General features: G+C 43.7%; 1 protein-coding gene across 1 annotated transcript in view; it reads left to right on the top strand.

Annotated features, from left to right (window-relative positions):
* The window catches only part of LOC115318457 (A disintegrin and metalloproteinase with thrombospondin motifs 16-like), a 212,994-nt gene that overhangs the window by 46,715 nt on the left and 150,546 nt on the right, over window positions 1-15,733 (top strand). Inside the window, exons 4-5 of the mRNA XM_040215034.1 lie at window positions 4,718-4,844; window positions 6,863-6,913. Of these exons, the coding sequence (XP_040070968.1) occupies window positions 4,718-4,844; window positions 6,863-6,913 (178 nt within the window). The remainder of the gene's footprint in view (window positions 1-4,717; window positions 4,845-6,862; window positions 6,914-15,733) is intronic.

Here is a 15,733-nt window from a genome sequence, read left to right as displayed (position 1 = left end):
TGGCAAGAGTCTGGGTATTTTGGCATTGATTCGCAAAACAAGTGCCAGATTTAGGCTTCATATTTGACTGTCATCTGGCACCTTTTGTTTAAGTCTGGATAATTTGCTGGATTATCCGAAATGCCATTACATTGATTTCCAGATAATGGCACTTTGGTCAATATTCGGCAGGCTAGAAACAGGGCGTGTAAGCGCCGGAGTAAGTCACTTTGACACATAATAACGCCCTGTAGCATATTCTGTATTGGCGCAATTAAGTTTGGCCCCCAAAATTGCCAACTTTTGCGTTCTCAGGCGTGCTACTTGGGATAGGCGTGCTACCGGGTTGTTGTATCATGAATAATTACACTGTTATTTCCGGTATTTTTCCTACATTCCCGTAGAGTAATAAATTGTTCACTATCTTCAATTGTACCGACTTTACGTTTTTTTCAACCAGTTTAATAATGGGTATTTACAAAGAAGGATGCCCTCTTTTACATGATTGGGTAAAAAGAGCTTCCACCGAGTGTCACATGCGCTATACAATAAATGTTTTACATTCACGTGCATGATGTATGATCATGAGAATAATATATTTGTTTGTTTCCTGAATAACAGAGTCAAGAAAAAAGCATCTTTCCTTGGTCATTGCGTATTGTCCGTTCAGTCAGGCAATGTGAGAATAAGCGCTAGCAGCTCAGATATTCACGTGGCTGATTCAGTAAGAATCAAAATATTACTTACAATTTTGTTAATCTTAAAATAATTTTACGAAGAGTAATTAATTTGAAATGTAAAATAACAGCGGAGTCATCGGGCGAAATAAAGAGTGTCAATACTCCGCAGCATGTCGACATCACCACGCAAATTAGTGTTAGAGCGAGGCTGCGAGACAAGGCGGAAACAAAAAGTAATAGCTCCTTGCACAAAGTAGCCTTTTTAAAAGAAAAGAAAATTAATCACGTAGGGTTCCAATTACAATCTTTAACTCATTCTGCCCTGAACACCGATGGTAAAAAATAAACGGACGATACGAATGCTTATTTTCCCTCTTTATAACAAAATTTCATATTTTACCAAAACAAATTGCCGCAGGTCGTGCACTATTAATTTGTTATAAAACCGGGTCGACACGTTGGCCATACCACTGAGATGCTGAGTATACGAAAGGCACATAAAACAGGCTCCAGTTCTTGAATGTATGTTAAAAATATGCCTTAAGTGTACGTGCGTTTTATAAAAATCCTAATTACAATACGTTTATTGTATTGCTCCAAGATACAACCAACAATTCCGACGTCTACTGCTTCGTTCTATTCAGTTTACATAGCGAGTTATTGTTCCCATTCGGTCGATTGTCAGAACCGACTGGACAAAGTGATGTCGGCACCCTATAGACATAGAATATGTCAATCAATATTATTCTCGTTCATTCTTATCTTGTCCGGATTTTGCATTAGAACAAGATTTAGCAATACCGTTTTCCTTTCCTGGTATGCTTTCTAATATCTGCATTTTCAGCACGCATCTTCATGGCATGCCATTATTCACAAACGCAACTCTACACCTTCATTTTTCTAATTTTTGGCCATCAGTTGTATTTTATGAACAGAGCCAGCCGGGAAAAGTGTCGGTAAAAGTAAATACGCGAACAACTCCTGATATAATTTTATGGCAGTCCATTTAATTTCAATTAGAATCTTATTCATTATACCAACCGCTGATGAAATGCACGACCTACGACTAAGTATAAACGCTGAACTTGAAGTATTGATATAAAGAAAAGTGCAATAGTTTGCTACGATCTTATAATTCCAGATTATTCATACACAGCCAATCTTTTTTTTTTACAATTCCGTTGACTTTTGTACAAGTTTATTCACATGTTTTATACCTAGGTAATGGGTAACACCCCGTCAATGATATTAATAGAAAAGTTCAATATAGTAGTTCGGTCAGATAGGATACAGTTGATTTAAAAATGAGATTTTCACGTCTTAATTTCAAAACGTCAGAGCGTCTATTGCATCGAAAGTATATTTATGAAATAAGAAATCGAAAATATCGTTCTTATTAATTACGATGTAGCGTTTAATAAGAATATTAACTTAAATATCAATTATAGACACTTAAAATTTCTTTTAGTAGGCTCCGTTCTCAAGAACTATGTAAATGTTGGTCCTGATTTTTTTAACTGTACTGCTCCCGTCAGACGGTGTTTTAAATTTATCGTCTCGTGTGCAACAAAAAACTGGCATTTTCCTATGGCTTTTTTATAACACGTCATCCTCCCGTCAAGTTTGCGAAAAACTTGACTGTAGCGTACACCTCCCCCCAAACCCCAAGGCGTGGTGTTAATTGAGCTAAATATTTACTTGATAATTATAGGGGCATGGTGTAATTTTGTATTACAAGAACTCTTAGAAAACTTTCGCCGTCACCTCGGCACGCAATTTTCTTAAGTTACGACCGTTCATAAGATAACGTCCAGTTTTAACAGTTGAAAAGCAAACATTTCGGAAAAATCTGCCTGGTTAATTAGGAAAAGAAACTGGTTTAAGTTCCCTACGTTTCGCGGCCTGCTCGGTCACTTGTTCGAGCAGACTATGAAAAGCAGGTGCTCGAACCCCTGAACACGAATGACTGCAAGACACTGCTAAAGGACCCAACATCAATAGTTCAAGCAGGCCTAAACAAGACACTTTTTTCTATCTTCGGAAAATATCCAGAATCTCGGGCCCTCTACCTGAACCTCATCTGCCGGAACGGCTCAACACCAGCGATCTACGGTTTACCGAAAATTCACAAACCAGGAATCCCTCTTCGTCAAATAGTCGACTTCAGGACGTCACCACTGCAGGCTTTGTGTAACCATCTCCATCGTCTTCTTCTTCCACTAATGGGAAAAAGAAGCACGAATGTTGAAAACACTACCCACGTCATTAAATTTAGATTCGAACTTGCAAGTGAACGACGACGAGAGTCTTGTTTCTGTTGACGTAGTGTCCCTATTTACAAGTATCCACATTCAGCTGGCAGTGTCCGTCATCAGAACGGCACTTACGTCAGATACAACTCTCTCTGACAGAAGCTATCCGTGAACGAAATCTGACGCCTACTGGAACTGTGCCTGACGAACACCTACTTCTCTTTCGCTGGTAGTGTCTACAAGCAAAGTAGTGGCACCGCCATGGGAGCTGCTGTGTCCGTCACAGTAGCCAACCTCACAGTAGCCAACCTCGCACTTAAGCCATCGAAAAAAAGGCATTAAGTGCGTTCCTTCCGAAACCCACTATGTTTCTTCGCTACGTTGACGAATGCTTCTGCGTCGTAAAAACCAGCGAAGTTGACCGCTTACACACACGCCTTAATTCAATCGAACCAAATATTCAATTTACAGTTGAACGTGAATCTAACGGTTGCATTGTATTTCTGGATATTTCTGTGAAAAAATCAGGTAATCTTTAATATTCCAGGTGTATAGAAAACCCACGCACAACGGACGATACCTAAATTTTTTATCAGACCACCCCACATCTCACAAATCTTCGTAGGTTCGGTACTATTTCGACGTGCCATCAGGTTGTGCTCCACAGATAAGGCACTTAAAAAGGAAGTTGACATAAAACGGGACCTTCGAAAAAACGCATACCCAACAAGATTCGTCAACAATATCTACAAGAAACTTCGCCACCCATCTGCAGCCGAGAAAAGCCATGCCTCCAGCCGCCTGTGCGTCCCGCACCTCAGAGGCACGAGCGAAATTCTCACCCGTGCTGTCAGAGCATACGGCATGGCAGTGACACACAAGCCCGTCTCGACCTTTGGCCATCATATTCCTCTTCCAAAAGATTGTCATCCAAAATAAAAAGCCCAAGGCCTTGTTTATCGCATTCCTTGCGCCGACTGCAACGCCTAATATGTGGGAGAAACCAAAAACTTCACTGAACGTTTTCGCAGATATAAATATGATGTAAAAAAGAAGGACGTGCAATGAAACGCTCTAACGGAACATGCAGAAAAGAACGACCGCGTCATCGACTTCGACAGCAGTTCCGTCCTTGACACCGAAAGAAACTGGAAAAGCGACTCTATTTAGAGTCCTGGTTTATCCAGCATACCAAGAACAACCTGAACCGGTCTGTCGGTACCCTCCCTAGCAGCTATATTCACGGACTTCGAGGAGTCACAAAGAGAAGAAGACGATTTAAACGGCAGCGACAAGGAGAAGAAGAGAAAGACGAACACCCAGCCAAATAAGTCACCCGTGGACAAGCGACCGAGGAGGCCGCTAAACGTCGGGAAATTTACACCAGTTGGTTAGAGCACTTTCAGTTTCTTTTCTTAGTTTTAACCGTCCATCATATCCTATCAATTCTCTGCTAGTAGACATAAGTCAGTAAAAGGGCTACCTGAGAGCATTTTTTTTATTATAATGCTACACGTTCAGGAGTCATAACCCTCCTTTTCTCCAACTCCGTAAAGGTACCACTGTGTGTCTTACATTTTGGTTATGTTGATGCATTTACCGTTCCATTTCATACATGTCTACTCTTTTGTATAATGCCCAGAACAATGCTAAGAAAAGTGAATTATTATGATTATGATTATAGAAATCATACGGCGAACAAGTTATGAACAAAAAACGATAGAGAAGGTTATAACCTAAACCACGTGTTAGGTGTGTCAAAAACCTGTCTGGTGATCTTATGGGAGTGTTTCATTCCTTTTTTAGATGGGAGTCCTCAATGAGAAGTTACGAATTGCTCCTCTGCCTTTGATGGCCCGATCTGAGGAGGGACATCTTGCACACAGGATATACGGGGTGGAGTCCTCTATGAATCCCGAAGAAAATGACAATGGTATGGTTAAATCCTCAATAAATTTGCATTTTAGAATAATCAAAATGATAACTTTTGCTAGGAGTACCTGAAATCACTTCTTTTAGTGGCTTAAAAAATGGGGTTGCAGGCATGTTTATACATCCTAAAACTTGGTCTTCCTCAAAGGGCGATGGGTCTCCCAGCTGCAAATGAGAAATTTAGTCAGTGCAGTACAACCGCTAGCCTGGGGTATTTAACGTGCATCACGCAGTAGTGATACACGACCGCACGCCGGCACAATGCTCCTCCAGATTGAGACGGCCAGGGGTGAAGTTGAACCCAGGAAGGATCCTGGGTTCTGCAGTATGAGCTTTCGCTCCACGTGCTCCGAGCTGGTCACGTGCCATGCCGATTTTCAATCCCCATCACTCTCTCCTCCTTTCCCTCTCCGTCCTTTTCTCGTTCTATTCCTTTACCCCCCCCTACAGTGTCCCCTCTCCCCTTCCGCATCTGTTTCTCTTTCCCTCATTCTCCCCTTTCCTTCCCCCTTCCGATCCTCCCCCTTACAGTGCTTTCTCTCTCTGCCTTCCTTCTCTCTCCCCAAAATTTTCGCTTGTCGCATTACACACCAATCCAGTTTTCTCGAAAACTGAAAAAAAAAAATAACGCAGATTCTTTACTTCCGGAGCGACTGCTTAATGTTTAGGCAGAATTGAACCGATCAGTGAAAAATACTCATTTCATGCAATGTCGGACTATGTAGAAAAAGGTCGCCGCCAATTTTTATTTATGCATACTACCGGCAGCCAAGGGGCTGCACAATTACGAGCACAAATAAGTAGTACCACTGTACCCATATTTGGTGCACAACACTACACTCTTAAAATAAACAGAAGGCTGGACAAAGATTGAGAAAAGAAGGTCATTATCGGATGATAAAAATTCACGCACAAAGAGACAAGAACAAAAGAGGACGGTACACAGAACACAGGCAAGCGCGTACTCATAACTCTGTTATATTAGCTGTTATATTATGTGAAGAAAGAAAGGAAGAAGAGGCAAGATTCATCATGTTCAACGTTTACCAACTCACCAAGCTAACCACTTTACTACAGTTCATGATCACATATTACAAAAAAGAATCACATAATAGAAGAAAAAACTAGGTAAATCATAACTTGAGTAAACCTGAAATATAAAAATTCTGGAAAATCATTCAGTCAGTATGTCCTCAATCGGCAGGAAAGTGAGAACACGCCATCTGAAACGGCAGTTCATCCGGGGATATAGTTTCTTAGTTCGACATGAGCGCGTTAGTGAAGTTAAATAAAATAGAAATAATAAACATAGGGACGGACAGAATAGCACATCTTTCGAATATGTGCGAAAAACATAGTTCTAAAAATTTCTGCAGCACATTATGTCACTGAATATTTCAAGTATGTTTCTTGTCACTCTGGTTGTATTAAAATTGAAGTAGTTCTGATAACCAAACATCGTTATCATTTATTAAGATTAAAAAGAAAGTTCAGTTTATTAGTTATTTAGGTTTCTCCAAGAAAGTTTGTCCGGTCTGAATATAAAGTTCTGAAGTATACATAGTCCTGCCATATCTGTTCAAAATAAATCCTAAGGCTAACATCTGAATGATTTCTAACCGATTAATATTACACATAGTACGCGGGCAAGATCTAAATACGCGCTGAGATGCATGTGTAACCCGACCTTTTTACAGTATCGTGAAGTTACACACAATGCAGTGTAATGCAGTTTACACATACAAAACAGAGTGACTGTGAAAACATTTCTTTTTATTAGATCAGCGAGTTTTAACATTTTGACGAAAGATTTTCTTCTTAAGCTTATCAATAAACTTAATTTTGAAGAAATAAATAATTTTAGTTAAAAATTTGTCTGTAATGTGGACCATAACAGTGAGAATTTAATTTCGTTTGATTGATAGTTTTTATGTAATAGTAACTGCTTCGCCAAGTATATATTAGTAAATGTTTCTCGATTTTATTATGATACATGTTTATTAAAGTTTATTTTTTTAGTTCTTCCAGAATCACTACCTGAAGAACATGCTCACATCAAGAGCCGAACACGTAAGCAGTAGTTTACTTTTCTATCTCCATTGATTTGTGAGATTCGTGGATCTATGGAAGAGATTCAACGTTTTTGTGGCAGCATCGTAATTGCAATAACCAGAACATACCTCTTGCCTTCCTAAAAACAGCTCTGCTCTAACCTCTCCTGTACGAGGGTTTGAACAAAATATAGAAAGCTGAGGTTGTGTTATTCGGAACCCCCAAAAATATTTCAATATATTTCCCGACTAGACGTGATACCTAGATACAGCCCGCAACAGTTAAAACCTAAAAACGGCGTGTTCACAAAAAAAAAAACAGAAAAAAAAACTTTTAGAAACACTAATGTGAATATTGTACGCTCCGCAGTGACGTCAAAAATTTTTTTGCGTACTTTCTTCTTTTTTTTTTTTCTTCTGCTCTCCTCCGAATTCCGAAAGTGTCGTTTGTCTATCCCTCTCCTCCCCTCGTCCATCACGCGGTTGCGCTCGAATTTCGCTCCGCGCTCCGCGACGGCCATTTGTCGTATGCAGACGACGCATCAGTTGCGAGTTTCGATATATTGGTGGTCCTCAGTTCTGCTTAGGCGTTTCAAACAGTATGAAAAGCGGTGTAGTTGTAGACGAAATGCATCGAACTTTGATGAGCGACGTCACTTGTGATGTTGCGTCGGTGCAGCATCAAAAACTGTTCCAGCACTGGCTACACAAGCTTTGAAAGAATAAAACGAAGAAAAGAGCGTGGCTGGAGGCGATTCTTGAGAGTCAAATCCAGGATTCAGGCTCGTATCGTTTCGTCTGCTGCCGCCACCTCATTGATGACGATTGCGAGACAAATTGGAACGTTGCTATGGTGTAGGGATATTGAACCCTTCCATGTTTGAAGCGTGGGATCGTTGCGACGAAGTTTCCAATCTAAGACCCGTCAGGTGAAGCAAAACGGGCAAGTTCAATTAAAAGTAAGTCACGCATGGTTTTGCAGCCCTGGCGCCGCATCCGAATCCGCTGCCACCCAATGTACCTGCAGCATTTGCACTTGTACGGTACAAAGCTGCTCAACACAGCTCATCGGCACCACTGTACGCAGGAAAGGACATATAATAAATGCATAAGTGACGGTCGCTGTCTTCTAACTTTCACAGCTTTGAAATGGCGGACCAACTACAGGCTGTATAAATGTCCACACAACCTCAATTGTATATTTCTTTTATCTGCTGGGAGCATGCAACGCGATCTTACCTGTCTGGGTTGGCGAGGACCCACAAATCTGATCTAGGCGAAAGTACCGACGACTCGGCGACGTCCGCAGAGGCATATTCCTTCTTTCAATCAGGCGACTCGTACTGTACCAGACATGGCCTATGCGAACGATCAACTAATTCCTTCCCGAAGTCGGAAAGGTTTGCTTGTACTCAAAAAGCCACGTGATTTTCCGATCTGTCCCTAAGATCGTCCTCGCTTGCGGCACAACCAATGTGCGTCGCCATTTTGAAAGACCATACCAAAGATGGCAATCAGACGACGTCGACGCGTCGACGTCTTGACGAAGACGCCTCCGGAATTTTATTTCCACATTTTGAATCCAGCGTTGTCGTGGGCAAGCCGCGTTTGTACAAAACATATATTATGCACACCATTATGAATGTTTAAAAGCATAATTTTCGCGAACTAAAACAATTTGTGCATATTCGCTTATCAGTGACTTCGCGTCAGGATGTGTCCGGTAGGAGGGGAGGGCACCTTTTTTTTTTTTTTAAAGCGCGTTCGAGTGCTGACATTTTTTTTTTTGCGTTCCAAATTTTTACTTTGGCATTGACATCATTTTTAAGTGTTTAAGGAAAAAAAAACGATTTGGTGGTGTCAGTGCTTCTTAAGGTATATGTCGCCGAAGCCATCTTAATTGAAAGGACAGGGGGATTGTGAGGACATTGTCTGTCGTACATTTATGTCGTTGCCTGCAGAACTCAACCAGTTGCCAACGCTTGTTGTTTTTGGCCACCAACACCCTCATATCTGATAATGTCTCGTTTTTATATCCTCCAATCTGTCAAATTTCCGCAATAACTTCCTGTATACCACTCTTGTTTTTTAGCGTGTTAGTTTTTTTAAAGCGAAAGCACTAACTGTTCGTGAAGCGCAGCCCGGCGTTGTCTACAACCACGAAAAGAGGCACCTACTTTCAATGACTGAGTGTAATGGCAGCTAAATGCCGATTGGCTGAGCGAAATGGTGACTAAATGCAAGTCATCATGCAAGCGAGTTTAAAAATACAACTTAAAGAGAAACACAGCAGCGCAAATGTTTTGTCACGGAAGCCGAGAGGCGCGCTCAAGGTTAGAGCGGACACGCCTCGGAAATAAAGCACAAAGAACGGCACAGCAACGCAGATGCATCGCCCTGGAAGGCGTGGAGACGGCGGAGTTCGCCGCGCATGCGCAGTGGGGGAGCCTGATGTCACCGCCGGAGCGCCGTGTGCGAAAAGAAGGCTGCTTGTTGGAATGCGCTGCGTGTACGAATGCCTTTCGAATTTCTACATGCAAACAATCTTAAGGGTTTCTGCTGAGTCTTTAGTTTTGCAAAAAGAAAATTTATTTTTATTTTACAAATAAGGGAGTAATACATTTGACGTGGAGCGCAACGATGCGTATAATTAGCTTCATTAAATTAGCTCAATCTTCGTTGTTTTAAAAACCCTCGATGCAATCCTAGCTAAGCATTAAAATTCTGACTTAATGTCACATTATGAAAAAAAAAATTGTCTTCAATTTTAGTTTTTAATCCTAGCTCTTTGCAAATACAGACATTAGATAAACACCCATTCGCAGTATCAATTACAATTTTAGCCAATAAGATTATGACGGTGTCGGACTAAACTCGGGGCTCTTTGGGGCATGGCGCGCGAGATTCCTTGTGCGCATAGCTCTCCTCGGCCATTCTATTAGTCGGGAGAGACGGAGATAGAGTAAATAGATGGCTGGACGATGTTTCGGGAACGCGGTGGCGCTGGTACACGATCAGAATCACCATCTTCGAGCTTGCTTGGCTAGCTGCCCGAAGAAAAATATGCTTGTTTGCCAGATATTATATTATTTGTTCTACGCCACAACAAACATTACTGTTTAGGACGCCCGAGAAAGGACGACGACAAGGACACTGAAAGAAGCTGGCTCGCTATCGTACTGTGGACTACGGACATTCTATTTTTTATTTAAACATCCCCGAAAAAATATCCGTGTATTCCTATCCTCAGATATGGTGGAGATTGTTTAACAGTCCCCGTCCTCTTATTTGGGCCCCTTTTTGTCGTCACGGAGCTCCACAGCGGCCGCTGGACCCTCACCCAGATGCCCGACGATACCAGAGAGGCAGCCGCCACAGAACAACGGCCCTGTGTGAAGAACCGGCAGCGAAATTCCCACGTCTTCGCAGGTACTTCTAATGCCGACGTTCATGACTGGCTGAAAACCTTCGACCGAGTAAGCGAGCACAAACGCTGGGACGACACCTTAAAACGAGCCCTCGTTGTGTTTTACGTTAAGGGCACCGCTCTCCAGTAGTTTGACAACCACGCAGGTGGAAATAATTCATGGGACGCGTTTAAACCCGCCTTTGCAGGCGTTTTTCGCACCCCTGCACGCCACCGGCAACAAGCGCGCGGCATACTGTTGCGCATATACCAAGCCTCTACTGAATCCTCCATATCGTACATCGAGGACGTCCTTCGCCTTTGCGGTCATGTCGATTCGAATGTGCTAGAGGATGACAAAATCCTCCATTTCTTTAAAGGCTTGTCTCAAGAACTGTTTTCCGTCGTGGCACATAGGTCTCCTTCGACTGTTCAGCAGCTCATATCCGAGTGCAAACACTATGAGGACCTTCAGAGTGGACGAATCCTAAAGGCGCCTTTTGTAAGCGTTCCAGAAGTTTCAAGTCCAACTTCTGCCACAGAACTTCCGACCGCTGATTTGCGCCATCATCCGCGAAAAACTACGTGAGTTTTTATCCTCACTGCCCGGTTCAAAACCGTCTGCCGACTCGTTCGCCCAGCCCGACCAGGCGCCCGGGCACAACATACAACAGATCATCAAGGATGGGCTTCGATCCGCACTCCATTGCGAGTCGTCTGTGTTAAGGCAGCCTAGGAAATGACCAGTCGAGTCGGGGATTCATGTCAGACTATTTACTCAGCTCGTGCCGTGTGTTAACGTCGTCGTCATTATGCTAGCTAAAAGAAGAGAAAGAAAATAAAGCGAATCGGAACATAACATTTTCCCCTCCCTTGTTTTTTTTAGTTAGGGAAGTACGAGGGATAAGCACAAAACATTTTCCCCTCCTCTATTGTTTTTTTTTGTTTAGTTTGAGGGTTAAAAAAAAGAACGAAAAATGCAAGAACAAAGGAAAATAAATAAACAAAAACAAAACACACACACACACAACACAAGACACAAGTCACCGCATTGCGCAGTGACTTCCGATCACCGAGATCCACCGCTCTCTTCAACACAAACAGTTTCGCACTTTTCTTTTCTAAATTAAGTTACTACTTCTCAGGAAAAATGACGAAAAGAAAAGCAGTTCAGTTCATCATGCGGCATAGTTCCCATAGCGCTCTGGTGGCCGACGATCACGTCTGGAGCGCCTCATAGGCCTAGGCGTAGGATGAGCGGTCGCAACCCCCTTTCTTGGTGGTGAGCTAAGACTGGGCTGCACACAGGCGTTACCAATCCAGTTTGTTGCTGCCCGTTCCACCTAGGCTGCTGTGGCTGCCAGTTATGGTACCTGTGGCTGACGCTAGCAGGGGAAACAGCTACTTTCGAGAGCCGACTGCTGTTAGCAGGGGTCGATGTCTTTTGTCTCTGGCTCTGTTGGTTGGTCGTTGGGGCTGCTGCGAGTTTTGAGGCGTTCCATACTCGAAAGTCTTCCAATCGGAACGGCCACCGACCTACGCGCTTTATGATGCGCTGTGGTGGTCCAAAGGTCGGCTCTCCTTTAGGGACTTTTCCTGGTCGCTTCACTCAAACCCAGTCTCCAACACAAAATCTCGGGGTCTTCGCTGCTCGACGCTAGTCTGTGTACCTTTCAGTGTATTCCTGCCACTGCTGTACTCGTTGACGCAGCCGTTGCAGCTCCTCGAAAGGGTTTTGCAGGAACTGCACCGACGACAGCCCGAGGATGTTGAGTCGGGTCCGTGGCTTGCGTCCGTGCAGCAGGAGGGCAGGAGATAGTCCAGTGGTGGCATGGGGCGCGCAGCGGTATATCATCAAGTAGTCGACGAGTGAAGAGCGGATGTTACTTCGTTCAATGGCGGCACACTGAAGGAACCCCTTCAGTGCACGGTTGAAGCGTTCGATTTGCCCGTTGGACTGGGGGTAGCAAGCAGAAACCAGTGTTTACTTTATACCGCGAACATGAATAAACTTCTCGAATTCGGCCGACACAAACTGTGGCCCATTGTCACTTACGATACTGTATGGGTACTCTTCTGTGGCGAAGATGGCTCGCAGAAAATCCGTCACCCTTCGCGTAGTGACATTTGGGCAGAACTGGACTTCTGGCCACTTCGAGAAGTAGTCAACGAGCGTAATGACGAAGCGACAAGCTGGCTCCGCCCGCTCAAACGGACCCACAATGTCGATGCCCACCTTAAACCAAGGTCGCTCTGGGAATGGCCCTGGCTGTAGGGGAGTCGGTGACGTCTTGGCAGGCGGAGACCGCAGCGCTTACTTCTGTATTCATTCGAGGCCACCAGTAGAGCTCTCGAAGGCGTGTCTGTGTCTTGACGATGCCAGTGTGTCCTTCATGTGCTCGTGAGATTAGCGCGTGACGCATAGTTTTGGGGTATATCATCATGTCTTTGTTATCTTAGCGATGTCGTTGTCTTCGCAGAAAACTTCAAACAACATTTACAGCGCCTAAGACAAGTCCTTAATTGTTTTCAATCCACTGGCTGGCAGCTTAACTCACAAAAGTGCATATTTAGAGCTCGCCAAATTAAAGCTCCCCTAGCCGAAGAAATTTAAGGAGTACTCTAATTCCTTGGCCTCTGTACGTACTTTCGCAGATTTATACCAGGATTCGCTCATCTCGCTGAACCGTTGATCATAGTACTTCGCAACAACACATCTTTCAACCGGAATAAGGAGCAAACCAAAGCTTTCGAACCACTCAAAACAGCCCTAACAACCATCCCAGCACTCAGCAATTTTATCCTGGGCGCCGACACGGAGATTCGTACAGATGCTAGCGGTTATAAAAAATCGGAGCAGTGCTGGCCCAAACCATCTCTGGCACTCAGCACGTCATCGCCTACGCCAGCCGCACACTTACCAAAGAGAGCATAATTATCTAAATCCAAATTTCGTTTTTACCTCTACGGCACGCGCATTTCTATCGTCACTGGTTCGCCACATTTAAAGATCCTTCAGGACGCCTTGTACTTTGGTCGCTTAAACTACAAGACTATGAGTTTACCGTCCTGTACAAATCTGGAAAACACCAACTAGACGCCGACAGCCTCTCCAGGTGTCCTTTGCTTGTTTCTTCATGTGAATCCAAGCTTGTCGATCATTGGGACACTACCGCAGCCTTCGAAACTGTCGACATCGCCGCCACCCGATCTTCCAACGTAACTTTGTGGCCTATTATTGAACATCTGAACGGAACGCTGCACCACCCCACAATACGAACGCAACGTCGCTCCTGCTTCTTCGTATTTCGCGATACAATTCTTTACCGGCGTAACTACGAGCCCGAAGGCTGCCCATGGCTTCTTGTTGCCCCATCCAACCTACAGCGAGAACTCATTCAAGCTCATCACGACGATTCTGTAGCCGGCCACTTGGGATTTTCCAAAACCTACTTTAAAATTCGCCGAAAATACTTTTGAACCGCCATTACCCGTACTATCAGCAAATACGTTCAAGCATGCCATCAGTGTCAGACATTAAAAGCTCCAACCACAAAGCCACCATGCTTTTTACAACCGCTTGTCCCACCTGATCGGCCATTTCAACGCATTGGCATCGACTTTCTCGGCCCCTTCCCTTGGTTGGCAATGAACAACAAATGGATCATAGTAGCCATCGATCATCTGACGCGGTAACGCCGAAACCATTCGCGTTCCTGTGGCCAATGCCCAAGAAGTCGCTAATTTCTTTCTACACAGCATTCTTTTACATCACGGTGCTCCCCAACAGATAATCAGCAATCGAGGGACCGGTTTTGTCTCAAAAGTTCTCGAAGACCTCTTACGTCTGGCATCAACCATCCACAGAGTTACCACCGCCTATCACCCTCAAACCAACGGACTTACAGAGTGCCTCAATCTCACCTTAGCTGACATGATCTCTATGTACGTTTCCGACGACCACACAAACTGGCACACCATCCTTCCCTATGTGACGCATGCCTATAATATCGGCCGTCAGGCCACAACCGGCTATTCTCCTTATTACCTTCTGTATGCCTGTAAGCCTCTCACCCCGCTTGACACTGTCCTGCCCCTTCATCGCCGACCACCCGGTTGAGCACTATATCGAAGAAGTAACATCCCGGGAAGAAGACGCTCGTCAACTCGCCCACCATTCATACCTTCCAGTCCCAGCAGCACCCGCGACTACGTCACGCCGACCTCTATCGCCCAACTTGATGCAACGTCGGCGATGAAGTTCTTTTCCGGACCCCGTCCCGCATCGCCAGACACTGAGAAATTTATGAAGCGCTTTGAAGGGCCCCTTCCGTGCCTGGCCCCAGTTTTCCCGCCTTGAGACCGTCGCTCCAAATCAAGGAAAGTTTTGCACGTTTCCCGCATGAAACCATATTACCGTCACAACTACTGACTCTGCCATAAGTGCCGGGTGGCCAGCCCTTTCCACGACGGGGGGATATCGTTAGGAAGCCGGAGAAAGGACGACGACACGGACACTGGAGGGAGCTGGCTCGCGCTCTCATTATGTGGGCTGCGGACATTCGATCATCTATCATATCCATTGTATTTAAACATCCCCGATTAATTATCCGCGTATTCCGATCCTCACTATATATATATATATACATATATATGGGCGGTTTCATTTGGATTCAGGCAAAGGAGTGGCCGTCGTATTTTTTATTTTGTTTCAATTGTATTATATTTTGTGGAGTATGTTCCAGGAAGGACAGTCCTTTTTATTTTAATGTCCTGACATGTTCAGTTTCTGAGAAAAAAAATCTCAAAGAAGCGGGAAAGAAGGACGAAGTTTTGACGATTGTCGGGTGTGGCGTTTTTGAATCACTCTCTATCTCAAAGTATTCAAAATAGATCTCGTCTATATTTTTTTAGTGTGATATATATGAAAGTAGGTAGAACCACATTATAACTACTATATTTTATTCGTCGTTCAAACCTTTGTAAAAATCCCCAAACATGCCTCCGCGAACAACTGTGACCTAAACTGCGGATTTTTTTCTGAGTCGACTATGTTTAGCATCGCTTTTAAAATAATACCACCTATAGGACCTTTCGTTGCTTTCCAAATTAAGAAAGGTTTGTGTTTTTATCATATACGAGTACTGAGAAATAAATTATGAAACAGAGAAGGTTTTCACTTTTCGTTCAAATTCAGCACGGTGTATATATAAAAAACAAAACAAAAAAACGTTTTAATTTTTTTTTTCTTTCTCGCGTCGCATTTTTTTCGCACCCTTATTTTACCCAGAATACATTACACTAGAGGTACTTGCACTGCTTTTGAGTTTTAAGCATCTAAATATGCTAAAAAAAAGAGCAAGTGACAACGGTGGATTTTGACGATTGTCGTGTGTGGTGTTTTTGAACCACTCTCAATCTCAAAGTATTCAA

Source organism: Ixodes scapularis, unplaced genomic scaffold (assembly GCF_016920785.2).
Source record: "Ixodes scapularis isolate PalLabHiFi unplaced genomic scaffold, ASM1692078v2 PGA_scaffold4__175_contigs__length_147842914, whole genome shotgun sequence".
In the NCBI taxonomy this organism is placed as follows: Eukaryota; Metazoa; Arthropoda; class Arachnida; order Ixodida; family Ixodidae; genus Ixodes; species Ixodes scapularis.
This window is presented reverse-complemented; position numbering and strand designations above follow the sequence as displayed.